General features: G+C 35.6%; 1 protein-coding gene and 1 long non-coding RNA gene across 6 annotated transcripts in view; one reads left to right on the top strand and one right to left on the bottom strand.

Moving 5' to 3' along the window:
• map6a (microtubule-associated protein 6a) overlaps positions 1-25,907 on the bottom strand; it is a 38,460-nt gene that overhangs the window by 5,554 nt on the left and 6,999 nt on the right. For all 5 annotated transcript variants that reach the window (XR_003937312.1, XM_030154400.1, XM_030154401.1 and 2 more), the window contains exons 2-3: positions 3,497-3,713; positions 2,040-2,254 (exon numbers count right to left, since the gene is read on the bottom strand). Coding sequence is in view for 4 of the 5 variants with exons in the window: in XM_030154400.1 (XP_030010260.1) it covers positions 2,040-2,254; positions 3,497-3,713 (432 nt within the window). In the remaining variant the exon portion in view is untranslated. The remainder of the gene's footprint in view (positions 1-2,039; positions 2,255-3,496; positions 3,714-25,907) is intronic.
• On the top strand, positions 767-21,771 carry LOC115433141 (uncharacterized). Its single transcript, XR_003937313.1, has 3 exons — positions 767-804; positions 7,194-7,196; positions 21,653-21,771. It is a non-coding gene; the product is annotated as an uncharacterized LOC115433141 (long non-coding RNA).

The following is a 25,907-nucleotide window of genomic DNA, read 5'->3' as shown; positions in this document are numbered from 1 at the left end:
GCATAAGTTGAAACACCGCTTTATGTGACAGATTTACATGAAATGATGACTGGGACGAAAAGGTGTTTGGAGAATCCTTAAAGTTTTGTACAAAATGAGACACTAATTACAAAACCACATTGAACAGAGCATTATGATGATGCCGCACAGACTTTAAGCCTTATGAACAGAGCAGGTACAAAGCAGGCAATGGATCAGACACTCATTTATAACCAAGCAGGACATTTATCAAAGATTTCCAGATGAACATATTTTGCTTTTTAACCCATAAAGACCCAAACATCCACCATCGACCTAAAGCATCCACTGATCTGAAATGTTTCATACCTGTTGATCCACCTGGTGTCTGGTGGTAAAACCTCAAATCTGAAGTGTTTGTCTGGTTTCAATTTGCATCATCTCATGTTTCAATCAAATCAATTTCCCAGAGTAAACAGGGAAAAGACGGAGACACTCCTGAGGAAAATGTTATGTATATTCATACTTTATATTCATGGCTCAATCACCTAAAACGCTGAAGTGTTTAAGTTAAAATCCCCCTGGAATTAATGAGGATCTAGACTTCAAGTCCAAAGAATCCTCATGAAACCAGAATAATATCGGGTTAATATCAAAAACAGAACTCAGACTATAGTCATTTTCAGAACAATAGTTAATATTAACGAGGCTGTAAATGTAATAATTAGTTTTGCCTTTTTCTCTAAACTGAATCGCCATATTTTAACCCATAAAGACCCAAAGATTCACCATCAACTAAAACCATCTACTGATCTAAACTGTTTAATACCTGTTGATCCACTAATCGTATCAATTCATGTAAATGATTGGTGTAAATAGTTTGTCATCTTTTCATGGTCATCAGATATGACCCATTTGGACCTTCAGAGGCTCCGTAGTTACCGTGGAAACGCCGTCATCTTCTACAACATTGATTCACTAATAAAACCCTTGTTGGATCAGTGACAGTGGATGAACACACTGGGTTTATGTTCAGTTAATGACATATTTTACTGAAAAAGTCACATTTTTTTCAGTTTTCTGTTTTTGATATAATAACCCTCAACTTTAATCTGAGCTTTTATGAACATCCACATGATCAGTGAATTAGATATAGGAAAATACATGATTTACACTAAAAATAAGCATTGAAGAAAAGTTAAATGTAGAGAAAAAATTATTTAGAAGTCACTATAAAAACAGTTGTGGGTCTTTAAGGGTTAAGGTATATTATTGTCACCTACTATGTCCCAATATGGACTATCTTTGCTGAAAAAGTCATATTTTCTTCAGTTTTCTCTGTTTCTGATATAATAACGTTCAACTTTAATCTGAGCTTTTATGAACATCTACATGATCAGTGAATAAAATACGGGAAAATACCTGAATTTCACTGGAAAAATGCAAAACACAATGGATAATATTATAATAAATGGTGATAAATTACTTAAATAGGGTGAAAAAATCCTTTGGGAACTGCCATAAAAGTAGCACTGGGTCTTTATGGGTTAACCCAAAGTGTCAATTTGATTATCTCTTCTCCAAAAACAAAACAAAAACATAAAATCCTTGATAAACTCAACAAAGCAACCTGCTCAGTTGATCTAAACCAACCCATCAGAGTTGCTTGTCAGCCCATGCAAACAACAGCCATCCGTCAGTTTGCCAGGCAGCCGGTCGCCATGGCAACCCAGAGACGGAGGCGAGCAGAGCGGGGCGGGCGGAGGAAGAGGATGCTCACGCCCACTCGTTACTATAGAGATCTGACACATAGCGTGAGGTGGGAGGAGAAATGTCATGTCTAAACCCCGACATCTTATTGTGTTATTATTGTACAAACGTAGCCAAGAGGTAGAGAGAGAGGAAGAGCAAAGAAAAGACAGAACAAGAGCAGGAAACAGAGGAAGAAAGAAGAAGAAAGTAAGAACAAAAAAATGAGAATCTTAAAAAAAATTAAAAATAAAAAAAAAAACCCTGCAGCCTCAGTTTGTTTTCCCCCAAAATAAGAAATAAAAGTAGAAGTAGTGCTAAATGGTTTTTACTCTTTCGCCTCAGCCAGTTTGTTGTTCATCTCTTTACTTTTCTCCTTGTCCCCCACCGCCGGCCGGTTCTCGGGCTGGTTCTCCGAGGTGTTCTTCTTGGAGCCCCTCAGCGCCGCGCTCTGCTTATCTTTGGCTTTCTTCGACGCTTTGCCCTGGCCTGTGGCGGCGGCTCCGGACTTTTTGGGTTTAGAGCGCGGGACGCTATACCTGTCAACCTAAGGACGTTGGACAGTGGACATGAGACTCCGGAAACTCCTTAACAACCGCTGATTTATGATGTTAAACAGAAGTGTCAAACATACGGCCCACGGGCCAAAACCAGGCCGCCTAAGGGTCCAGTCTGGCCCGTGGGATGAATTTGTTTAATGCAAAAATTCCACTGAAGATATTAACCCTTAATTTACTGTCCTCTGGTTACCTTTGTGGCAAAAATGTACATGGCTATAAAATCATCATATGTAAAATACTGACATTAGAGAATGTACGATTATATAGTGTAAAGGCAGTGAGATTAAAAAATATGGTTATAGTTAGGGGTGTAAGAAAATATCAGTTCTGCAATATATCACGATATTTCATTTCATGATACTGTATTGATATTAAAAAGTACTCTATCGATATTTTTAGGTATTTATTCAAACCCAGATATGGCAGAGGTTCATTTTTGTTTTTTGGTTTTCTTTATTGTTTATATCTAATTTATTATTATTTAACACTGTTTTATTAAATAATGGTTATTTGAAGCATCCTAAAAACACTTTTTACTGTCTGAGAGGCAGATGGTAGTCCCTTTGTTGGGATTGCACAAAAATAACATTATAATGTTAGTTCTGAACTAATAGAAAATGAACATTTGAACAGCATCTTAAACTGTAATGTCTGTAAAACATAATTTAAGTTTTAACACAGGAACATTTTGTGATATAGCATCAGATCCTGTTGGGATCAAATAAAAATGTGTTTAGTATTTGTGCAGATTTCTGGTGTAATTCAATTCTTCAAGGAAATAATCATTTAAAAAAAGAAACAAACAAAAAATTGCCTTTTTAACAGTATCATGATATATCGTGATATATTGTATCGGGATCCTGGGATTGTGATTTGTATCGTATCGCCAGATTCTTGCCAATACACACCCTTAGTTATAATAGAAGTCAATAGGGCATTTTTTTCCATGAGGGAGTATCTGACACTACAGAAAAATACCAACTAATACTGAAATACTACAAATATATACTATTAATAAATAAATGTATTTTAAAAAATGTTCTGCTACTTTAATTATACTTGCGCGGAGTAACTGTAACACAAAATAATTTCTGATGGGATTAATAAAGTATTCTGATTTTACTGATCTAAAGGGTCTGAATGCTTGGTCCACCCCAGTGCAGACCTGTCCTCGGTCTACGGCCCTCCCTGACCGTCTTATTCGTATGTTTGCTGGACGCCGTCCTCACCTGTTTGCTGGCGTCCATGTACGGTTCGCTGTACAGGCTGCGTATCCTCCTCCTCTCCTGGGCCTTGTTGTCAGCGGGCTGCAGAGGGGCTTGCGTCCCCTTGAACGTTGCGCTATAACTCGTCTCTAGGCTGGTCTTCTCGTCCGGCGGCAGGTACTGGGACTTAGCCCGGATCATTTTAGCCGGTTTCACATCTCGATAAGCCCTGAATTCAGTTCTGTGTGGAAAGAAAGAAGCAGAATGTGAATCATACTGTGACCTGATGATGATCCCAGTGTGTCAACATTGGTCTATTTTTTTCTTTTTTATCTTGGAAAATCTGTAACAGTATCAGAGGTCAGTGTTCCAGTGGCTGATCCAGGATTTTTATATATGACCTTTTTAGGCGTCCTAGTAAATAAATGAAAGGTTCACTTTGTAATCCATGCAGCTTTCATTGACTTTACTGTGAGCTTTCATGAACATTTACATGATCAGTAAATTAAATATAGTTAGAATACCTAGTTTTCACAAAAAAAGCTAATTACAGAGGATAATAAGGAAAGGCTAAATGTAGAGGAAAAAATCATTTGGAAGATGCTACAAAAATAAGTGTTGACATCTGTCACTGCAGTAAACTCACAGTATGAACAGATTTGATGTGAAATATTCATGGACATATATTGCACATTTTCACATTGTTTATTCATTACGGCCTAAACATTCAAGTACATTCTTAATACGTTCCTGTTTTCTTTGACCAATTTTTACACGGAATACACAAAACCTACATTTATTTGAATTTTATTTGTATTTGTTGCAGATAAAAACTCTTACTCCCACTCTTTTTCTCCAACGATGGCCACTAAAACAGTCTCGGACCACACTTTAACAATGAGCATGACAGCAACACACCTTTAAAGTAGTTCTATGTTGTATTAATGTTCCAGACTCTGACCAACAGGGGTCAGTCTGGTACCAGAACACACTTAGAACCAAAACCACTAAGGAATCCACCCTATGTATCCACAGACTGAATCATTCACTGAATAAAGGATAAAACTCATTGTTTCCACACATCTGTATTATGGTATCAAGTTTTGTTCTTCAAACTAAAACTCATAGACGCTTGTTTTAACAGTTGCTCAAAATAACACTATGTCTGAAAATCTTCATGTGCTGCTTCCGCTGATAGTTTACACTATAGCTCTGTTAGCTTAGCTCTGTTTTTAGACTGAAAACAGCCACAGAAAAATCACAAATCACCTCTGTTTTCTGTTCGGTTTATGTTGTCAATAGCTGAACTAAAGATCTGATCGGAATCCAACAAACAAGGTCAGAACGGTCAGTTTAGTCTGAACCGTGGATCAACAAACAGCAACTTAGCAAAGATAAGAACATCCCATAATAACTTTATACCTTCATAAGCCTCAGAATCAAACTCACCCATGTAGAAGAAACGCTGACATTTCAGCATCAAACTCAGCTGAGTCCAGTTCAAATAACCAGTGCTTTTATTTTTATCACTTCTTTTCTTTGACTGACAGTTGTTTCTTAATGGTTCTCATCTTCAACTTGGCTTTGAGTGACTCGCTACTCCCTCTAGTGGTCACATAAATCCCCTGGCCTGCTGCTGGAGATACACGTCATATCTCCACAATCCAATACATTGGCATCTTTGGCAGAACTTCACAGCTCCTTACTCTAAACACTAATGATGATTTTAGGTCGTTTTGATCTAGAAATACTATATATACACCCTTTAAGGCTGGATGCCACCTGCTATAAAACACAAAAAAGGAGACAGAAGGAGAAGAAATCTACTGAGCTACTCTAGAAATAACTCATTCTGATTCACATTTCAAAGTGATTATACGCTAATGTAACCATATTTTTAACATTATGCTCCATTTCTGGCATTAGATGCTCATGAATTTTCCTCTGAGCCTTTAATTTGGCTCAGATTCAGATGCTGTTGAATTACTTTGTTTTAAACGCCACAGTCTGCTGCTGCTGATGTGGTGGAAAAATTTACTTTTTATATTTTATACTCTTTATATTTTATACTGTTAGTACATCTTCTTTTAATGCTGAGTCATTATTCATTATGTGTGATGTTTATCACTCTGTAACACCCCCAACCCAGGAACGGAGTTCTTGCCTTGAGTTAAAACCCAAACACCTAAATGTCTGAATGTGTAGATAGAGGATGGCGCCTGCACTCCAGATTGGATCCAAGCAAGGTTAGAGTGGAGAGGTCATCATGACCTCTTCACGGAGCAGAGAAGGAGTAGTATGGGGTGGTACGATGTACGTAAGGAATGACATCATAGTTTGAGGGGTTGGATTTGGTTCTATATAATCTTTAGTTTTCTCTTGTTTAATCAGACTTCACTTACAGAGTTTCTCTGTGATTGACTTCTCAATAAATGCATTTATTTATTTTAACTCTAACTTTCTCTCCTCCTCTTGGTGTGTGGGTTATCAGTTGAACAACAACACCAACTGAAAAATGACTTTATCAAACACTATGGAGTTTATGTACGGATTTAAATAGTAAATAAGTTAAATGCTGTTGTGTTCTGTTAAACAGAACTTACATATACTATATATGTTTTTTATACTGCTTTTATATAAACTAATATAGTTGTGGGTTATATGAAAACATAATTGAGAGTCATATGTAGTATAAATTTTAAGGAAAATTGCATATAGTTACAAATTATAGTCAATTGTGTTTATTGTATTTATATGGGTTTATATTTAGCACATATGTAGTGGATTATGATGTAGAATTGTATATATGATAACCATTATATTGATTTATATAGACATAGTGGATGGATCATAATGGATCAATAATGTAAAGCACTTTGGGTGTCTTGAAAAGCACTATATAAATCTAATCCATTATTATTATTATTATTATTACTAATGTAGATACATGTTGTATTAATATAATTTGAGTTGGTTTGTGTGTTGTATTGTAATAAAGGGGTGGTTTAAATAAGCATTTACTTCTTCCCACTCCTTTTCGATGTGTAAATAACACTAAAATTGTGTTAGAATAGAATAGAATAGAATAGACTTTATTGTCATTGTTTGTGCAATCAAATTAGGAATGCTACTCTGATCAGTGCAACAATATGAACAAGTGGTTCCAGGCACAACAAACCCCGCCCCTCACACGTATTGTAGCTTATTTTGGCATCGATCCAGCTGATGTCATCATGTCTATGCGTGTGCTGATGTCAACATATCTATCGCCTCTTTATATGTGCCAAGTTTGAAGTAAATTGACACAAAACTGATGTTTTTATAGACATTTGAAATTTCGCCCATTATAAGTAAATGGGAGATAAAATAAGATTTTAAAAATTTAGGTAAAAAAAAATTTAGCTTTGACCTACTTTTCCCAAAATGTAATCAGATGTCTTCTGGGTCACTGGCAATCTATAAACCCAATGTGATACAAATTCAACTGATGGTTTTGCTGCTAAAGTGTTAACAAACAAACAGACAAACCAAACCAAAAACAATACCCCTTGCCTCCCCTCCGGGGGGGGCGGGATAACTACAAACCAATACATCATAAAATAAGAATAGAGTGAATTTTATTATTATTAAGTATTTGTATAATAGTATAAACTTCTTTTTTATTTTTTGTTTCGTTTGTCTTATGTTGCCAGTTTGCTTGGGGTATTTACTTTTGTTGAAGGTTGTATTGTGCTTTTTGTATCTCAGAAATAAAACAAACTCATTTATTCATTCATAAGTTTGGAGGCATTTTAGTGTTTGAGTTAATACTGCATCAACATTTAAATTTTAACCACAAAACAACAAACCAAACTAATAATGGATAAATGGGAATAAGTCGAACGACCCTGAGGAACTAAAGCCACATGGATCGACCTCTAAAAGTGTCCTCTGTGGTGTTTCCGTAGGACTGAGGTGGGCGGAGGTCTGCTACACCGTCGGATGGAGGCTGTTTTATGCTGTCGACCTCAGCGCTTCTGCAGAAGGTCAGCAGCCTGTTTGGAATCTGTTCACTCTGTTAAACCTCTGGATTCCTGCAGCTTGGTGGAACACCACAGCGCCTCCATACCGGCTGCATATTCCAGTGTTTGCTTTGATAAATCACACTCCGTCGGTTCCTCCTTCCCCCTGATACTTTATTTTTCTCTGCGGTCGACTGTATCCTTCAGGAAACTCCATTTATTACAGATGCAGGTTTTTTGCCTGAATCTCCACTGAAATATTCATATGATCTGAACATTGAGATTCTCCACACGTTGTCAATACTTGACTTGTTTAGAGAATAAATGATCCTGCAGAAAATATTCATGTACTTTCATCTGTACATAGTATTCTGAACAAATTCCCAGATGCACTGCAGTCATGAGCTGATACTGATATTTAAAGGGAAATTTTCTGTTCTTCTTGATATTTATCTTCACTTTTGCGCCAGAAAATCTTCATTATATTAATGAAATCTGGTTGAATTAACTGTTTTAAAGTGTTTCTACCTATTGTTACAATATCGTTAACACAAATTCAGTCACGCTAATGTATTAGTGTATCTGCAGGTGTAAAGAAGCTGAGTTTCTGACTTTCTAAGATGTTTTTCAGGGCGTCTTTAGTCAATTTTCAGACCTTACATTCACATAAATATGAGTCCAATGGATCTGGTAGTTATTATAAAGGAAAATGCAAGACAAATGTGTGTAAGAATACACTAAAATACCCAGAAATCCACAAAAATGCACTAAAATGTACAAAAAAATGCTAAAATCCACAAAAATGTACAAAAAATATGCTCAAATACATAAAACATACGCAAAAAATATGCTAGTTACACAATTATGGTATCTATAGGTTTAAGGAAGCTGAATTTCTGACTTTTGAAAACATTTTTCAAGGCGTCTGATCACATTTCAGACTTTACATTCACATAAATAACAGTCCAATGAGTCTCATAGATGTTAAACATGAAGATGCAAGAAAATGGCACATAAGAATACACTAAAAATACATTAAACTGGAATATACAAAACACAATAATATGCAAAAAATCTACAGAAAATACACTAGAATTCACTAAATTATACTAAAAAACATGTTAAACTACACTATTTTCCACAAAAATATACTTAAAGCCGCTAAAATATACAAAAAAACCATGCAAAACTATGCAGAAATACACAAAACATACACTGGAATACACTAAAAGTGTGCAAATTACACAATCATGGTGTCTGTGTACAGGTTTGAGGAAGCCCAATTTCTGACTTCTGATTTTTCAAGACATGTTCAATGCAAAGGGAAATCACACTAAATACAACCACTTTGGTTTATAGAAGCTGTTTTAACCTGAAACTGTAGTTTTTCCTGATGTATGTACATCACATATAACAGAATGGATCTAAATACAATGACTGACAAGTGCATATATGTATACATTAGAACTTTACTAACCCAACAAATCTAATGTCAGACCAGGACTTTCACACAGAACTATAAGTAACTTTTAAGTCAGCCGAACAAAAATAGCTTAAAGAAACAAAACAAATCTGCAGAATGATGAAGACAAACACCGTTACTTCACTGTTATTTCATGAATAATAGACAACCCTACTTTTAAAATGGTTATTTCCATGAAAAAAACTCTCTTAAGGCTAATGTGTTTTTTGTTTTTTGTTTTTTCAGAGAAAGAAAAAAACATACAACGGTGACAAAGTGCAGAGTAAAGATAAAACAAAAAGACCAAAGATGCATAACAAAGGATGTTCAGCAAGAAATGCCAGAATGAAATCAGCAAGAACAGCAAATCCTGAAAACACATTGTCCCCACTACTACTGTATTACACAGTTCACACACTGAGGCCACAAAAAACAAACCAATGACCATAAATATAAAATGACTAATGACTTACTGTAAGGTGAAATACAACTACAACAGGCACCGACACCATTACAAGCAATATAAGACACATTTATGAGCAGTTTTAATTTTATATATACACTGTTGCCCATAAAGTTGGAATAAGACACATTCCTGTTTTTATTCCTATTTAATCGCCTTTGACCAGGTGTAATGATCACACACAGAGTCCCAGTTAAACTTAATCCATCAAGAATAAATCACTTTGTCACAATCATTTCATGAGAAGAGGTACAAATATTTTACTGCAGCATCACTGGCATCAAGTTGACAGTCCCAGCCAAATGTTTTGGCAGGGACACAAATGAACTCTTTACATAAATATGATTTATTCACCGATAAAAGTCTTAGAAGCTTATGAAAGGTTTATAATTGATCTTAAATGTGTCTCAAATTAAATAAACTGAAACAGCAACGCCTGGGAAAACAGAATGTGTCAGTCTAACCCCCCCTCCCCTCATCCATCTGTTCTCCATCCCCTAGAACAGGGACGTCCAACATACGGCCCATGGGCCAAAACCAGCTGCTACAGGGTCCAATTGGGTCCGTGGGATAAATGTAAAAATAAAGAAATTAACAATCAAGGATGTTAAACTCATTTAGTTCAGGTACCACAATATGATTTCAAGTGGTTTCAAACCAGTAAAATAATAAAACAACCTATAATAATGACAACTTTGACGATTTTTCTCTGTGTTTTTAAGTAAAAAAGTAAAATTAAGTGGAAAATATGTACATTTACAAACTATCCTTTCTGAATAAAATGAACAAAAATGAACAACTTGAAATGTCTAAAGAATAGTAAGTGCAATTTTGACAATATTCTGCCTGTGATTAAATGTTTTGTGTATTTGTAGATCCACTGTGATCTGCAATTGTAATGTAAATGTGAAAATGATGCATAATACTGTTAAAATTGCACTTATTTTTCATAAGAAATTTCAGGTTGTTCATGTTACTCACAGTTTTTAAAGGATAGCTTGTAGATGTAAACATTTCCATGATGTAATTAGACTTTTTTCACTGTAAAACAAAAAGAAAGAATTTGAGTTTTCATTATTTATAGGTCATTATGTTATTATTTTACTGGTCCGAACCACTTGAAATCATAACAGGGCTGAATGTGGCCCCAGTACTCAAGTAAATGGACACACCTACCCTGGAATCTGCCATTTAATTAACAATTTCACATAAAATATAAAAGCCTGGTCTTTGTAAAAACAGATCTTACGACTCAAAAAATATTCTTTACTGTATCTTGTGTCTTTAGTAGGATTCAGCTCAATGCTATTCGAAGGAAAACACATTAAACACACTGCAAGTTTCTCCACAGTCATTAAAAACACATAAACCCTCCAGTTCTCCACACAACGATCCATGCATCTGCTGCCTGTTCCACCTGTAAATGCATAAAAACGCTGCATGAGGAAAAAACTCCCGACTCGATAAGGAATCAGACGAGGCCCGGCTGCCGATTGCCTCATTAGTCCGATTCCGACGGCACAGTCGCAAGAAGGAAAATCAATATATACGAGCTCGCAGCCTCGGAGACCTCATGTGATCTGGTTTAATGTGATGTAGGGACGTTTTTCATGTAATAGATCAGGGTTTTACAGCAGCGGCAGGCCGAGTACGGAGGCTGAAACCCTGACCTCAGATGTTCTGGTGGTGGGTTGTCATGAGGCGGCATGTGGGAGTGAAATGAACAACAGGCTTCGACAAGTGGGGGAAAAAAAAAACTGCATGATTTATGACTCTGTAGTCCTTTACACACTTTTACAGTCAGTCATCTTCAGTTGCACATAATAACGACTGGAAAATGCAGGACTTTGCAAGACGTTTAGACCTTAAAGATGCATTGCTCGGGCTTGAATGAAGATAAAACCACAATATAAAGAAAACAGTTTGTACAGTTTCTGTCTTTTTGGGCCACATGATTAAACTTCAAGACAGTCAAGAAGTTTGAGGATGTAGTAAATGCAAACTGAGCTCACATTATGTACTGATTTCTGCCTGTAGACACCATTTAACTCAGATTTTTTTGTGCATTTTCAATATTGTGTACATTTTTATTTTCCTATCTTGTGTCCATATGCAAGGACATCACTATTTTTTCTGTGTGTGTTTTTATGGTGTTCATAGTTCTATGTATATAGTAGATATAGTTTATATAGTAGTGTTTTACCCTTTTTCTCTCCTACACTCTGTATTATTCAGCTGCTGTGACAAACTGAATTTTCCCATTTAAAGTTTTATCTTATCTTATCTTTCAATCCTCTTGACTTAAACCAGTTTTCCTCACTAGCATGGCATCAATCTAAGGCAAATCATTAAATCGATGAATCTGAAATAAAGAGGACACGATAACAAAATCTTTAACAGTTTTTAGTTGAGTTTCATGGCTTTAAAATAATGTGTGAATTTGAGGAATTTATCAGTAATAACAAACCAAGATGCTTCTGCTGAAGAACAATTAACCAACATGAAGCAGTCGAAATCATGCTGAAAATCTCAATGTTTTGCATAGAACACTGCTTTGTGATGCCTTCAATGTCACAAAATAAACACAACTACTAATTCACCATTTCATAACAAACTGATACCACAAACAAATGGACCAAGATGGATGTACTGAGAAAAAAAAAACATTGAATAAATCAGGGTTTTACTCTACGTACGCTGATGACACATTGGTGTTATGTAGTAAAATAAACTTAATCTTTCCATGTGAGAACAGTGTTTTCAATCTCTTAATGTTAAAAGACATTAATATTTATATGTATCAGTTACAGTGGCTGTGCAGAAAAACAGCCATTGTTGTGATATATTTTTATATTATGGTAATTACATTTCTTGGAATGTACATTTTTTAGCTTCACAACATTCAAGAAAATCAACAAAATGAATATTAAATCACATAACCTGGCACTAAGGTACATTTTTGTCTTGATAAATCTTATTTTGTAATGTAAATAATTTTCTACTTATTGCATCTTTCGTGTCATTCTCATCTAGACAAATTATTTAATTTTGTTTTGTTTTTTTCAAAGTAATTAAAACCAAAAATAGCCATCTGGTTTCTTTGTTTTTCACTCAGGACCAGAAAACAGGCTTTTAAACTCCAACAAAACAAGAATTTGACTTTTTATCATGATAATTATTGATACTGACTGATAAAAAAAAAAAATGTTTCTTGTGATAAAAATCGCTAGAGAAATTAAAAATGCAAACAAAATCAAAGTTTTAAGAGATGAGAAATAAAGATCAAAATCATGCTGTAGAAAACCTAAATGCCAAAGGTAACCTTCGAGTTCAATAATAAATCTAGAGTATCAATAAAGACAAGTGACATTTCCAAAACAGATTTTCAATTAAAACTTTAAACGCTTCTGTAACTTCTTCTGTCCTGCTAAATAATTAACTATCATCCATCTCATCTGGAATTAACTGCCAAACACTAACATTTAGACCATTCATGTATCAAACAAAAGCGAGGCGTAAAATGCCTCTTTATCATAATGTGAAAGTCGACTATTTATAACACAAAGGCTGGTGACAGTGACATGAATGCTGAGATCCGTCCAGTGGTGCAGAACAGAAGTTACGTAACAGGGCTGAAGTCCACCGGGCCAAGACGCCACAATACAACGGCAGGTTATACAACGGCGTCCAAAGCCGAGGGTATAAAGTACCCGCATGACACCGCGGGGGGCGAGGAAGACGGAGAAAGAGGCAGATTGTGAAGGAAACACCGGTCTGCGCTGTAACATCGCTGCTATTCATGGACGTACGACGGCGTGACAATGACGCCTGTGTCTGCGAGGTCGACGTGTACTTGGTACTATTAAAAATGAAAACCGTTCAGTCGATGTCATGTCACAGAAGGGACTGAACAGATAGTGGAGATATGATCAGTATTAGAACATGCAGAACACGAGAAATCAGGGGTGTCAATCATACGGCCCACGGACCAAAACTGGCCCCCCGAAGGCTCCATTCCGGTCCTGGGGTGTATTTGTGAAATGCAAAAATTACACTGAGGATGTTAAGAATCAGCGGTGTCGAAATCATTCAAATTTCACTTATTTTTCTTAAGACATTTCAGATTATTTATGTTTGTTCGTGTTATTAACATTTTAGTTCAGGTTCCACGTACAGACCAATGTAATCTCCAGTGGGTCAGACCAGTAAAATACTATCATAATAATCGATAAATAATGACAACTACAAAATTTTTCTTTTTGTTTTAGAGGGAAAAAAGTAAAATTACATCATGAAAATGTTTACATCTTCAAACTATCTTTTAAAATAACATGAATAATGTGAACAACCACTTATTTTTCTTAAGAAATGTCAGGTTATTCATGTTTGTTCGTGTTATTCACATTTGAGTTCAACTTCCACGTACAGTCCAATATGATCTCCAGTGGGTCGGACTAGTAAAACACTATCATAAATAATGACAACTACAACATTTTTCTTTTTGTTTTAGAGTAAAAAAAGTAAAATTACACCATGAAAATGTTTCCATCTTCAAACTATTTTTTTTAAAATAACACAAATAATGTGAACAACCACTTATTTTTCTTAAGAAATGTCAGGTTATTCATGTTTATTCATGTTATTTACATTTTAGTTCAGGTTTCACATACAGACCAATGTGATCTCCAGTGGGTCAGACCAGTAAAATACTATCATAATAATCAATAAATAATGACAACTACAAATAGTTCTCATTGTTTTAATGGAAAAAAAGGAAAATTACATGAAAACATTTACATTTACAAACTATCCTTTCACAGAGAATGTGAATAACCTGAACAAATATGAAGAACATGAAATGTCTTTTTTTTAAAAAAGTGTAATTTGACTAATATTCAGTCTGTTATGAAATGTTTTGTGTATTTATAGACCCACTGTGATCTGAAAGGTCTAATGCTCATGTGTAAATGATAAACTGAGGCAATATATTGTTAAAATTGCACTTATTTTTCTTTAGACATTTCAGGTTGTTCATGTCATTCACATTTTTTAAAAGACGGCTTGTGGATGTAAACATTTTCATTTTATAGCCTAATTTTAATTTAGTATTTTTAGATCATACTGGGCTGTTATGTGTCCCCTGAGCTAACATGAGTTTGACACCCATGCTCCAAATGAAGCACGTGTCAAAATAACCACATCTGACTTTTCTTTGCATGTCTCTCAGTGCTTTTTTATTCTGAATGTAAAGCGATAACAGTATGAGGTTCACAAGAGGCAGTTCTGGAAATATTATCTCACCACTCGATGCCTCAGGACGTAGTTATTGTTAGATGCAGCATTTTACAGAATTCTGAAACTGAGGAGACACTTTAATGCATTCCACTTCAGCAGGGACAGGCCTTTAGTAAATACATACACACTAGTCCATGAAAACCTTCTCTATCAGTGAATTTAGATATTCTCTGCACTACTAACATCTCAAATTGTATCGTAATCATAAATGTGTTTGTTCCATATTCTCTTGAGACTCAGCAATGTATTTTTGTCCTCTGTAGGGGACAAGAGTTTCACAGCTTTACTCATAATTAGTTGTCAGGGTTCAAACACAGGGTCTTAAAAAGTCTTAAAAGTCTTGAATATACAAATCTGCATTTAATACCTAAAAAAAGTCTTAATAGGTATTAAATTTGATATGTGAGGTCTTAAGTTATATTGCCATAAACTTGTTTGCTGTAGTGTTTAAATGTGTCTGTTAAATGTCCAAACTAGAGAGAAAGTAACGTTAGTCAACTCGGTTTCACCTGTTCTGACCCGACAATTTATACTGAAATTAGGAACCAATTATCGCTAACTTTGCAGCCCCCCAGTGAGAAATGATCTCAGAGCATTCAGTTCTGTAAACAGCAAAATATTCAATCTCTGTTGATGTAAATATATTTGTAAATACGTTTTCCTATATTCTAGGAGTCACAAATTTTTCCCAGTATGGCCATGAAATAGACAATAAATTCTGTTCTAAGTAGTCTTAAATTTAACTTGTAGAAACCTATAGGAACCCAATTTGCATACTTAGATATTTCATAAAAAATAAATAAATAATGTATCTGAATAAAGTGCTGTTTCCGATCATGACAGTTATTTAATGTAAAAAAGCTAAAACTCTTAGTTTCTTGGCTCAGGTTAAAGAGTGTTTATTGTGTCCTAATACAGTGTTTTAACATGTATATATGTATATTTACTGTATATTTTATTATCTAAACACACACAGACATATATAGCTATAAACATGTATATTTCTTTTTTCTTTTTGTTCTATTGATAAATTCTTTCCTGCGACTTTTTATACTTGAATGGAGCAACTGTAACACACAATAATTTTCCCCTGGGACTAATAAAGTATTCAGATTCAGATGACTTTGCGTGACTGTGGGTATATTTGTGTGGGTCATACATTTTTCTTATTCCACACTAATGCGGATATTTTGCAAAACACATTTTTTCTCAACATTTGTGCATCTGGTCCACATGTAAACAGTGTTTTAAGATGCAGAAACACAGATTTCTAAAACCTTCAAAGGTCTAAACAGTTGCTGGTGTCTGACAGGATCTATATCTCTAAAATATTTAGTAACTTGAACTCCTCAGGATCCTTCTTTCTTGAAGCATCTCGTGTCTCATTTGGACGTTCAGACACTTCGTGGAAAGTGATTCATCAATAAAACCCGTGTAGTTTGATAAACGACAGTGGTTGTACATGCTTATTTTTATGTTCATTTACTCAAAAAGTTACTTGTGCTTCAGTGTCTTTTGTTAATAACCTTTGAAATTACTGTGAACTTTCATGTTATGTTATTTTATGTTAGTTCTGTGGTCAGTAGATTAAACATAAGAAAACACCTGCTCTTCATTGAATACAGAGGATAATATTACAATAAATGGTGATAAATCACTAAGGAAAGGTGAGATGTAGAGAAGTGCAACTTTCTGACAAAAATATTGAGGGTTAAAAACTCTTTCAAAAGTCTATATTTTCTAAACTGTGGTTTGTGTGAATCTGTGTGTTCATTGAATATGTACAGATTATTCATCGATGGCGTCTCAGCCCATTTTACTAATGTTTATTATTTGTTTGTGTGATGAAGCTGCACCTGAATCATCAAATCCAGATGTATAAATCAGTGTATGACCTGCAGTAGATAGAGGTCAGCACCGATACCTTCGGGAGACAGACCGGTCCAGTCCAGTCCAGTCCAGACCAGACCAGACCAGACCAGACCGGTGTTATGGACAAATCCACATCATGGAAAGAATACACTTCAACAACCACAACCAACACTTAAGGTAACACAAGTTTAAAACTGAACTACACCTTCATTACAGATTAAAGCCTCTGAGTCTGTTACGTCCAGTATTATCCATGGTGTCCACAGGTTGGACAACATGGGTTTATCTGACACTTTGGACACATTTGGGCCCAATTCCAATTTACCCCTTATCCCTACCCCTCTATTTTGCACGTTCACATGAAGGGGTAGGGGTGTCCGGATTCTCGATGAGTAGGAGGAGAAGACCTAAGGCGGAGCCCTCGAAACGGAGATTTTTCTGGACTACACTACAATCAGAGGGGTATGACAAATTTCCCATTATTTTGATCGAATCATCGGCAAGATGGAGGTAAACAAAGTACAAAAGTGCAGCAGTGTGACGAAAGAAACACACAAATCTATGTATTTTCTACATAAACAACTTAATTTGATCGACCGTTTAATGCTGTTTCAGTGTGTTATAGATCACATTTCTGCAGTTAGCGGTTCATAGCCGTAACAAGATGCCCAAAGCCCATGGAACAGAGACGGTTACAGCTGCTGACAGCATATGAATTCTTTCAGAAACAAAGTTGTCGTATCTGTTTATAGCGCCATCGATGACTACTGATGATGTAACAGGTCGTGAAGGGTTGTCCCATTTCATAGGGGAATGTTTCAACCCTTACCCCTTGCAACTCCGGTTCAAGGTGTAGTGCCAAGTGCAAGGGCCAAGGGGTGAATTGGGATTGGGCCTTGGAGTCAGTTTTGTGGAGACATTTAGTAAAACAAAGTTCATGGAATCAACATGAACCGTGTTGGAATCAGTGCATTTCTTGAAAGCTGTTGAATTCGACCATAAAATAGTGAAAACCAATCACTGTTTTATTCCTGCTAGTACGACTGTGAGGACTCGTGTTTCGTGGTGAAGTTCTGTTGCTCACATATCATGCACTGAGAAGCAGAGGGTCATGAAGGCATCACTTGACTGTTTGTATCTACGGCCCAAAGAGACGATTGAACAAACGCCGCCTCAGGCCTCGGATATGATCAAGCGCATCACACACAACAGTCACCTGGTCACAACAAATAACCAAGCATCAGAAAATCACATCATATCAAACTAAGAAACCATGGTAATGACTCAGAGAAAACATGGATTTGTAAGTGTTTCTCTGAAGACTGTATGTTCCGTTCTTAAAGTGCATCCTCTTATAATTCTATAGAATAATAAAACACATCTGGTCCTTATCAGGCTCTAAAATTAAACCAAGCTGCTGAACCATGTGATGTTCTTCATCTTTCACAGACTGCTTCTACATTTTGACTTCATTTTTGTCAAATAAGTAATGACATGGTGATTATTTCTTACTATTTCCTGATACATTAAACCAGTCTACTTTCTTTGTGGCTGTAAACTGAAGAAACAGAGAACCTCTCCTGAGATTTCTATACAACTATTTAGAGAAAAGTCCTCATATTAACCTGAAACGCTTTTTAGAAGTGGGATTCGTCTATTATTTGATCCTTTTTTTTTTTTTTTTTTTTTTGCATTTTTGACACAACAGCAACCAAACTCTTCACTAACTTGAGGAAAAGTGGCTGATATTTATCTGCCCGATTATATTTTATATATATATATATATATATATATATATATATATATATATATATATATATATATATATATTAAAGGATTTTGTGTGTTAAGTTATGTGAATAAGGGCTGAAAGACTTAAAAATAGGAACTATTTTTATATTTATAATGATTTATTTGTTGAACAGGGGATAAATAACAACACAACAAAATAAAGAAACACAAAGTTGCAGCTGTGACCAAAATAGCACTGATACCAGGCAAGAATTCTTCTGTCTAATAACAACAGCTCAGAGACCAATTAATCACTAAAAATATCACAGCAAAAATACATAAACTGGTTTAATATTTCACTCCATTAGAAAGTGTGTCAGAACTCAATGGCAAAGTCGAAGTATTAACCATTTTTGGGCAACAACAGGCCACCTAGATTTCTTTGTGTTTTTTGCAATAAAACTGTCAGAAAATATGCTTTAAAAATGCTTAAAACAGTGTGCAATAGCAAAAACGTAAAAAAAAACCCAAAAAACAACAAAAAACTGACTTTAATTTCTTAAAAATATTTATTATAAAAACTATAAATGTGCATAATGAAACTTTGTGATTACAGATATTAATTTTCAATTATTTTACATGTGCTCATTATGTTAGTTTGTCTAAATCATTCTGTGTCCATGTTCCATCTTCTTATTTTTAGTTATTTCTAGTCATTTTTATCCTGTGTAACAGTCTCTGTTCACTTTCTATCTAGTTGTAGACAGAGCCCCTCATTTCACTGACAAAAACATCCATCATCTGATAAATTTTACAGACACTGCATCTCTTTCTGACCTGACGAGCTCTCTGCATATAGATTTACATATACATATTTTATATATATATAAATATATATATATTTATACACACACACGGGGTGGGGAAGCAAAATTTACAATGAACATTTAGTTGTTTTTTCTCAGCAGGCACTACGTCAATTGTTTTGAAACCAAACATATACTGATGTCATAATCATACCTAACACTATTATCCATACCTTTTCAGAAACTTTTGCCCATATGAGTAATCAGGAAAGCAAACGTCAAAGAGTGTGTGATTTGCTGAATGCACTCGTCACACCAAAGGAGATTTCAAAAATAGTTGGAGTGTCCATAAAGACTGTTTATAATGGAAAGAAGAGAATGACTATGAGCAAAACTATTATGAGAAAGTCTGGAAGATACTATTAAAGAAGAATGGGAGAAGTTGTCACCCCAATATTTGAGGAACACTTGCACAAGTTTCAGGAAGCGTGTGAAGGCAGTTATTGAGAAAGGAGGAGGACACATAGAATAAAAACATTTTCTATTATGTAAATTTTCTTGTGGCAAATAAATTTTCATGACTTTCAATAAACTAATTGGTCATACAGTCTTTCAATCCCTGCCTCAAAATGTTGTAAATTTTGCTTCCCTACCCTGTATATATAAATGTGTATATGTAGATAAATATAGATACATTTATTTACAGCTAAAATACAACTATCAATGAACTATACAAACCAGAAAAATAAAGATGAAAACAGTGAATTAAATGCGAAACAAAAACACTTCAAAACAGCACTATCACTATTATATACAATTATTTACAAGAATTCACTGCTAAAACATGACTGAAACCTCACTAAAATGCTGCTAAAAGTAATAAAAATCTTCCATGTTCCTCTCACTGACTGCACCATGCTGCTCTCTGCTCCATCCAATTCCACCCCTCCCCCTCAGCCAGTGCAGGCCTCTACCCTAATGTGTTATAAAGCAATAGGAAGCTCTGAATCTCAACTTGCAGATGGTATTCAGCTTTTCTCACTAGCATAAAGGATTCAGGAGTTATGGTGATTTGAATGATGCTGAACACAGGAATGTGGCGCCAGAAACACAACCATCTTAAAAGTATTAAACACTCATGCTGATAAAATTGAATTTCTATTGGCTCGTGCTTTGACTTGGGTTTACACAGAAAAAAAAATCATCACTAACACTGAAAAATTAGGATTTATCTCACATCTCTAATATAAAATGTAAATTATCCCCTGCTTCTCCCGTATTTACTGACTGAGTCCATTTGTGAGTGACCGATTTTGGTGTTCAGCGTCCGTCAAAGCTCCTCGCTGTGTGACTAAAGCTGCTTTGGAGGCTGACCCCGCCCACCTGCTGTGGACCACAGATCCATGGCGAAAGGCCTCGCCATTACAACCCCACACTGGCAGCAAGCGGCGTGGACCGACGCCAGGGTACGACACCGCTGAGATTTACACAAGCACCTCAAACGCCACACAAACGGCATCATCATCCATCACTATTGTCCAAGCCATAAATACATCTGTGCGTTCACGCCGCTCTGATGAATGTCTGTGCACAGATGAAGGCCTTTTCCCTGGGAATCGATCCACCCACGGCGAGCTGCCTTTGCTCCTGACGGCGTTTCTTGGTTTGGCCTGTGGTCAATACTCGTCCGCCCTCTGGGATCAGATGGTCCATCTCCATCTCAGTCTGGAAAAGGCTCAATGAAACCACTACGATGTGGGTCGAAGAATGAAGAGAAGCTCCTGAGGTTTTCATTAGGTTCGACCGTACTCATCTTCTCATTACATTCTATAATTATTGTACTGTTATATTCACGGCATGGACAAAAGTATGTGGACATGTTGAATTCAGGTGTTTCTTTTCTAACGGGTCTGGGATAAAAAAAATAATAACAAATGTCATAATATAATTTTATATATGGATACATATCATTGCATTGTTTAGTTTGGTTTAAACTGTTATCTAAATTGAATCTTCCAAAATGCCTCAGATGGTGTTTACTTAATTTCTCTCAAAATTGATTTTGTTTTTTGTTTTTAATCCATGACTATGATTTTAAATGTTCTACCTCTACATTTCTTCAATATTTTTCATGCTCGGACTGTAAATAATAATTTTCTTCCACAACTAACCATCTACTTTCTTCACATCTCACTTAGAAAGAAAAATCTCCCGTTAAACTTTACGGAAATATTGATGTTTTTATGTTAAATCAGCATGAACAGGACATTTACAGCTGTAGACATGTGTCCCAATACTTTTGTCTGTATAGTTTAATTAGGATGTTTTATAACACAAAGTGCAAATTGTGTCCAGCTCACATATCAGTGCATCCCTTATCACTATTATACCAGCCTTAAAAAATCTACTATCATCAAATTCTGGTAAGCATTAGAAAATACAGCTGATACTGACAACGGCTGATACATCCCTCATTCTGGTGTGAGATGTCATCTTTAAGTGGATTTCTGTCATGGAACCTCAGACCAGAGGGATCCGTTCCTCTGGTAGTAAACCCTCAAATTTTAAGTGTTTGTTTGTCTGGTTTCAATTTGCATCATCTCTCATGTTTCAATCAAATCAATTTTTCAGAGAAAACAGGGACGATATGGAGACACCCCTGAGGAAAATGTTATATATACAAGGAATGAAATATAGAAAAGCCTTTATATTCATGACTAAATCACCTAAAATGCTGAAATATTTGAACTAAAATCCCCCTGGAGTTAATGAGGACCTAGACTTCATGTCCAAAGAATCAACATGAAACCAGAACAATATCAGCCTAATTCTGAATATCAAAAGCAGAACTCAGAATGTAGTCATTTTCAGAACAATAGTTCATATTAACATGGCTGTAAATGTAATAATCAGTTAGTTTGGCCTTTTTCTCTAAACTGAATCAACCAATTTTAACATATAAAGACCCAAATATCCACCTTCAACTAAAAACATCTACTGATCTGAAATGTTAAATAACTATTGATCATTAATCTTAATAATCCATGTAAATGATTGGTGTAAAAAGCAGTTTGTCAACTTTTCATGGTCATCAGATATGACCCATTTGGATGTTCAGAGGCTCTGTAGTTACCGTGGAAACACCGTCATCTTCTACAACATTGATTCACCAGTAAAACCCGTGGAGTTGGATCAATGACAGTGGATGGAGACACTTGTTTATATGTTCAGTTAATGACATCTTTGCTGAAAAAGTCACATTTCACTTCAGAATCACTTACGAAAGGTTAAATATAGAGAAAAAAATCATTTGGGAACTGCCACAAAAGCACCACTGGGTCTTTATGGGTTAAATATTTATAAGAAAACAAATCAAATGTATAAGTTACGCTGCTTTTTAATTATTTAGTAAAATGAATTACTAGTTAGGTTAACTAGTACTCTGTAACAGATTAGATTGAACGTAACCTCCTTGTCTGGTTTCTCTTACATAATTCATTCATATCCACTATGAATCTGAAACTCTTTCCTTGTGAATCAACTGTAATCAGATATTATAAAATCAGATTAAATGCTTACATAAGACAGTTCTCCATCGCTGGCAGACGCTCAGTTGATGCAACAACTGGAAACTGAAAATCATCTGAGATTTTAGGATTAAGTTTTGGCACCGATATGTGAAAATTTGACAAAACTAACCCTCGCTGGTATCAGTCAGACAGACCGACATGAGTTAAAACTGGGAACAACAGATGAGAAGCCAGCGCTGTGTTGTGGTCTCTGTCTCTGTAGGACGGTGCTTCTGCATTCACTGCCTGTCAGTAGAAACGCCAGGCTTTGCAGACTCTAAGAGGATCATTTCTAAATCCACAGAATCTACTGGTCTCTTCACAGTGTCGAGGACCGACGGCAGCACAATGTGTTAACGTGACACAAAAACGAACCAAAAATACCAAACACTCAATAACTGTCAAATATTTTAACCCTTTAAATGCCATGTTTGTAATGTAAACAAACCATATTTTTTGATGCATAAATAGAACCAATGTCCCTGTATCTCAGCGTCACATTCTATCAAGAGTCGATACCAAGTTGAATGTGTGAGGTTGTCAGGTTCTGTCTGTATGTTAGAGTCCTGTGGTCTGGATGCAGGAGATCAATCTCCCGATAGAAGTGGGTGGTGCTGTTACTGGAGGAGAACTCAACTAATTCAGTCAAAGTCCACATATGACTTCTATCAGTGCTCAGTAGGAACTGTATTGATATCTATAACCATTTACATGTTATAAACCATCAAAATATGGACCATTATAAGTAAAGCCACAATTTTAATTTTCAAAACTGAACAAACTCTGTAGACATTGTCCCAGGGAATCTACATGAAGCATATGAAATGAATCCAACCAGCGGTTTCAAAGCAGAAAGTTGTTAAAATATAGACATTGACGACCTTGACTTTGACCCTTCACGGTCACACAAGGTCAAAGGTCAAAGGTCACCCAAATCATAGCCCATATATGACTTCCTATCAGTGATCAATAGTAATTATATTGATATCTCTGACCACTTCCATGTTACAAACCATCAAAATATAGACAATTATGAATAAAGGCAATATTTCAAAGATTTTTCAAAAATCTAAATTTCTCAAAACTGAACAAACTTTGTAGACCTTGTCCCAAGAAAGCTACATGTAAAACTTGAAATGAATCCAACTAGTAGTTTCATCAGAGAAGATGTTTGAAGAAATTGCTAACAAAGACAATGACGGACACATCGGCCGGTGAGCAAAAAACACGAAAGACTTTTTTTTTTATCAATATACTACACAAAAATTAGATGACCATTTTTTTATTTTTCATCCTGACATATATCAGTGATTAACACAAACACTGGTTGATATGCATTATTATTTTTTGTGCAAGGTCAAATGTTGAATGCTAAAATGTAGAATGGGCATTTTTATTTGTGTAGTAATTTAACAATGCTTGCAATGTGTTTATTTGAGTGGATGGGTCTAAAAATCATGCAAAAATGAGCAACTTTTGAATCCTGACCTAAAACAAATTGTGAAAAATAATCTGACCTTTTATAACATGAAATGCAAAGTGTGCATAATATGCTCACCCGGATACCAGAAGGTTAATATAGTAGCATTAGTAATGATACAGCATACTGCTGGTATTATCTTAAGTCTTCTCATAAACAAACATTTCAGGAATGTTATAAAAATATGTGCCACTGCCATCGTCTTATATACCAAACCTATTCTGAGGACAGTCAAAAGCAGAAGCTCCTCAGCTCACACCGCTGTGAAATATGTCAGGCTGCAACGCGTGACACAAATTGAGATTAAACATTCATGCATCCTCCTCCTGAACTCAGTGAACCCTCGTCTCCTGTCAGAGATAGAAACTCCCCTCTCTATCATCACATTTACTTGACGCTTCTTCAATCAGTCTGCTTTGTCAAAGCCCTTTTATTAGACACCACCCAACGCATAATAGAACAAAACTCACTGACAGGATGAAAACCAGCCTTTGTCTTTTACAGCAGCAACAAAAACACTGACAAAAGCCCCCCATCGTATTCTCATGTAAAACCTGACATTTTAAGACCAACACAGCGGGTTGGTGCTGAGGTGAAGAAGGGGTTTGGGGGTAAATTCCTGCACATGACTCGCACAGGGACAGAAAGGGTTAACGCAGTGGTGTGCAGAACAGAACTGTGGATGCCTTTAGCTTTTTTTTTTTTTTTCAGGTGCACTGCAGAGAAAAGTCTTTTGTGTTGAGCGAGCTCTCTGAGGATAAATAAAGGTTTATAAAAACTGACAGTGGGCTTCTGTAAAAATGCAGATTTGGGTTTAATTGGCGTGAGAAAATAAAAACACATCGACTGTAACAGCAAATGATGAACATAGACAGAACATACAGAACATGCCGTGAGCCAAGAGACAAAACAGAGCAAAAGGAAGGATAATCTGTTCATTCTTTCTTTATAAACTCCATGGCAGTCTTTTCATACTGATACAAGATCAGGAAAAGTCAGCATCATTGGCAGAATACATGTCATGTATGAAAACTAAATGCAAACATTGTGCAGTAAAATGCTGCATGATGTTCTGGATTTGTTTTCTATTTCAGTTCTATATATTATTAACCCTTTCATGCATGAATTATGAGAACCTTAATCATGATTTTTTTCCCCCCTGTTTTTATTCCTCTTTAGGCATGAAAAAAAAAATGTGATTGACAGCTTTTTATGAACCTATTTTTCATGGAGTTGCAAAAATGTCCACTCAAATGGATACGATGCGTTTAATTTTTGAAGCCAAGAAACATGTATTTACTGATATACGGTGAAAACTATTAAATATAAACACTTTTAATGCTGCTAATCTGATGTTTTCTCATATTTAAACACACTCTAATACTAGTTATTACTCACTTCATGGAGATAATATATATAAAAAAAACATTTTGTTAAAGAAAAAATGATAATTACAGTCTAATAACAATTGATTTATACTCAAACATGTTACTGCAGATCAGGTTAATCAAAAACAGCAAAGTTACATGATGCATAAGTGTCCACTGTGTTGGCTGATCTGGAACTAAAACAACAAAATCCACGAATATACAAGAGAACAGCTGTAGAATAACTGTCCACTGTAGTGACCAGTATGCATGAAAGGGTTAATGTTCCAAACTCTGACCAGCAGGTTTTAGTCTGGTACCAGAACACACTTAAAACCAAAACCATCAACTAATCAACCTTATGTATCCACAGACTGGATCAGTCACTG

The sequence above is a fragment of the Sphaeramia orbicularis genome, chromosome 14 (genome assembly GCF_902148855.1).
Source record: "Sphaeramia orbicularis chromosome 14, fSphaOr1.1, whole genome shotgun sequence".
In the NCBI taxonomy this organism is placed as follows: Eukaryota; Metazoa; Chordata; class Actinopteri; order Kurtiformes; family Apogonidae; genus Sphaeramia; species Sphaeramia orbicularis.
This window is presented reverse-complemented; position numbering and strand designations above follow the sequence as displayed.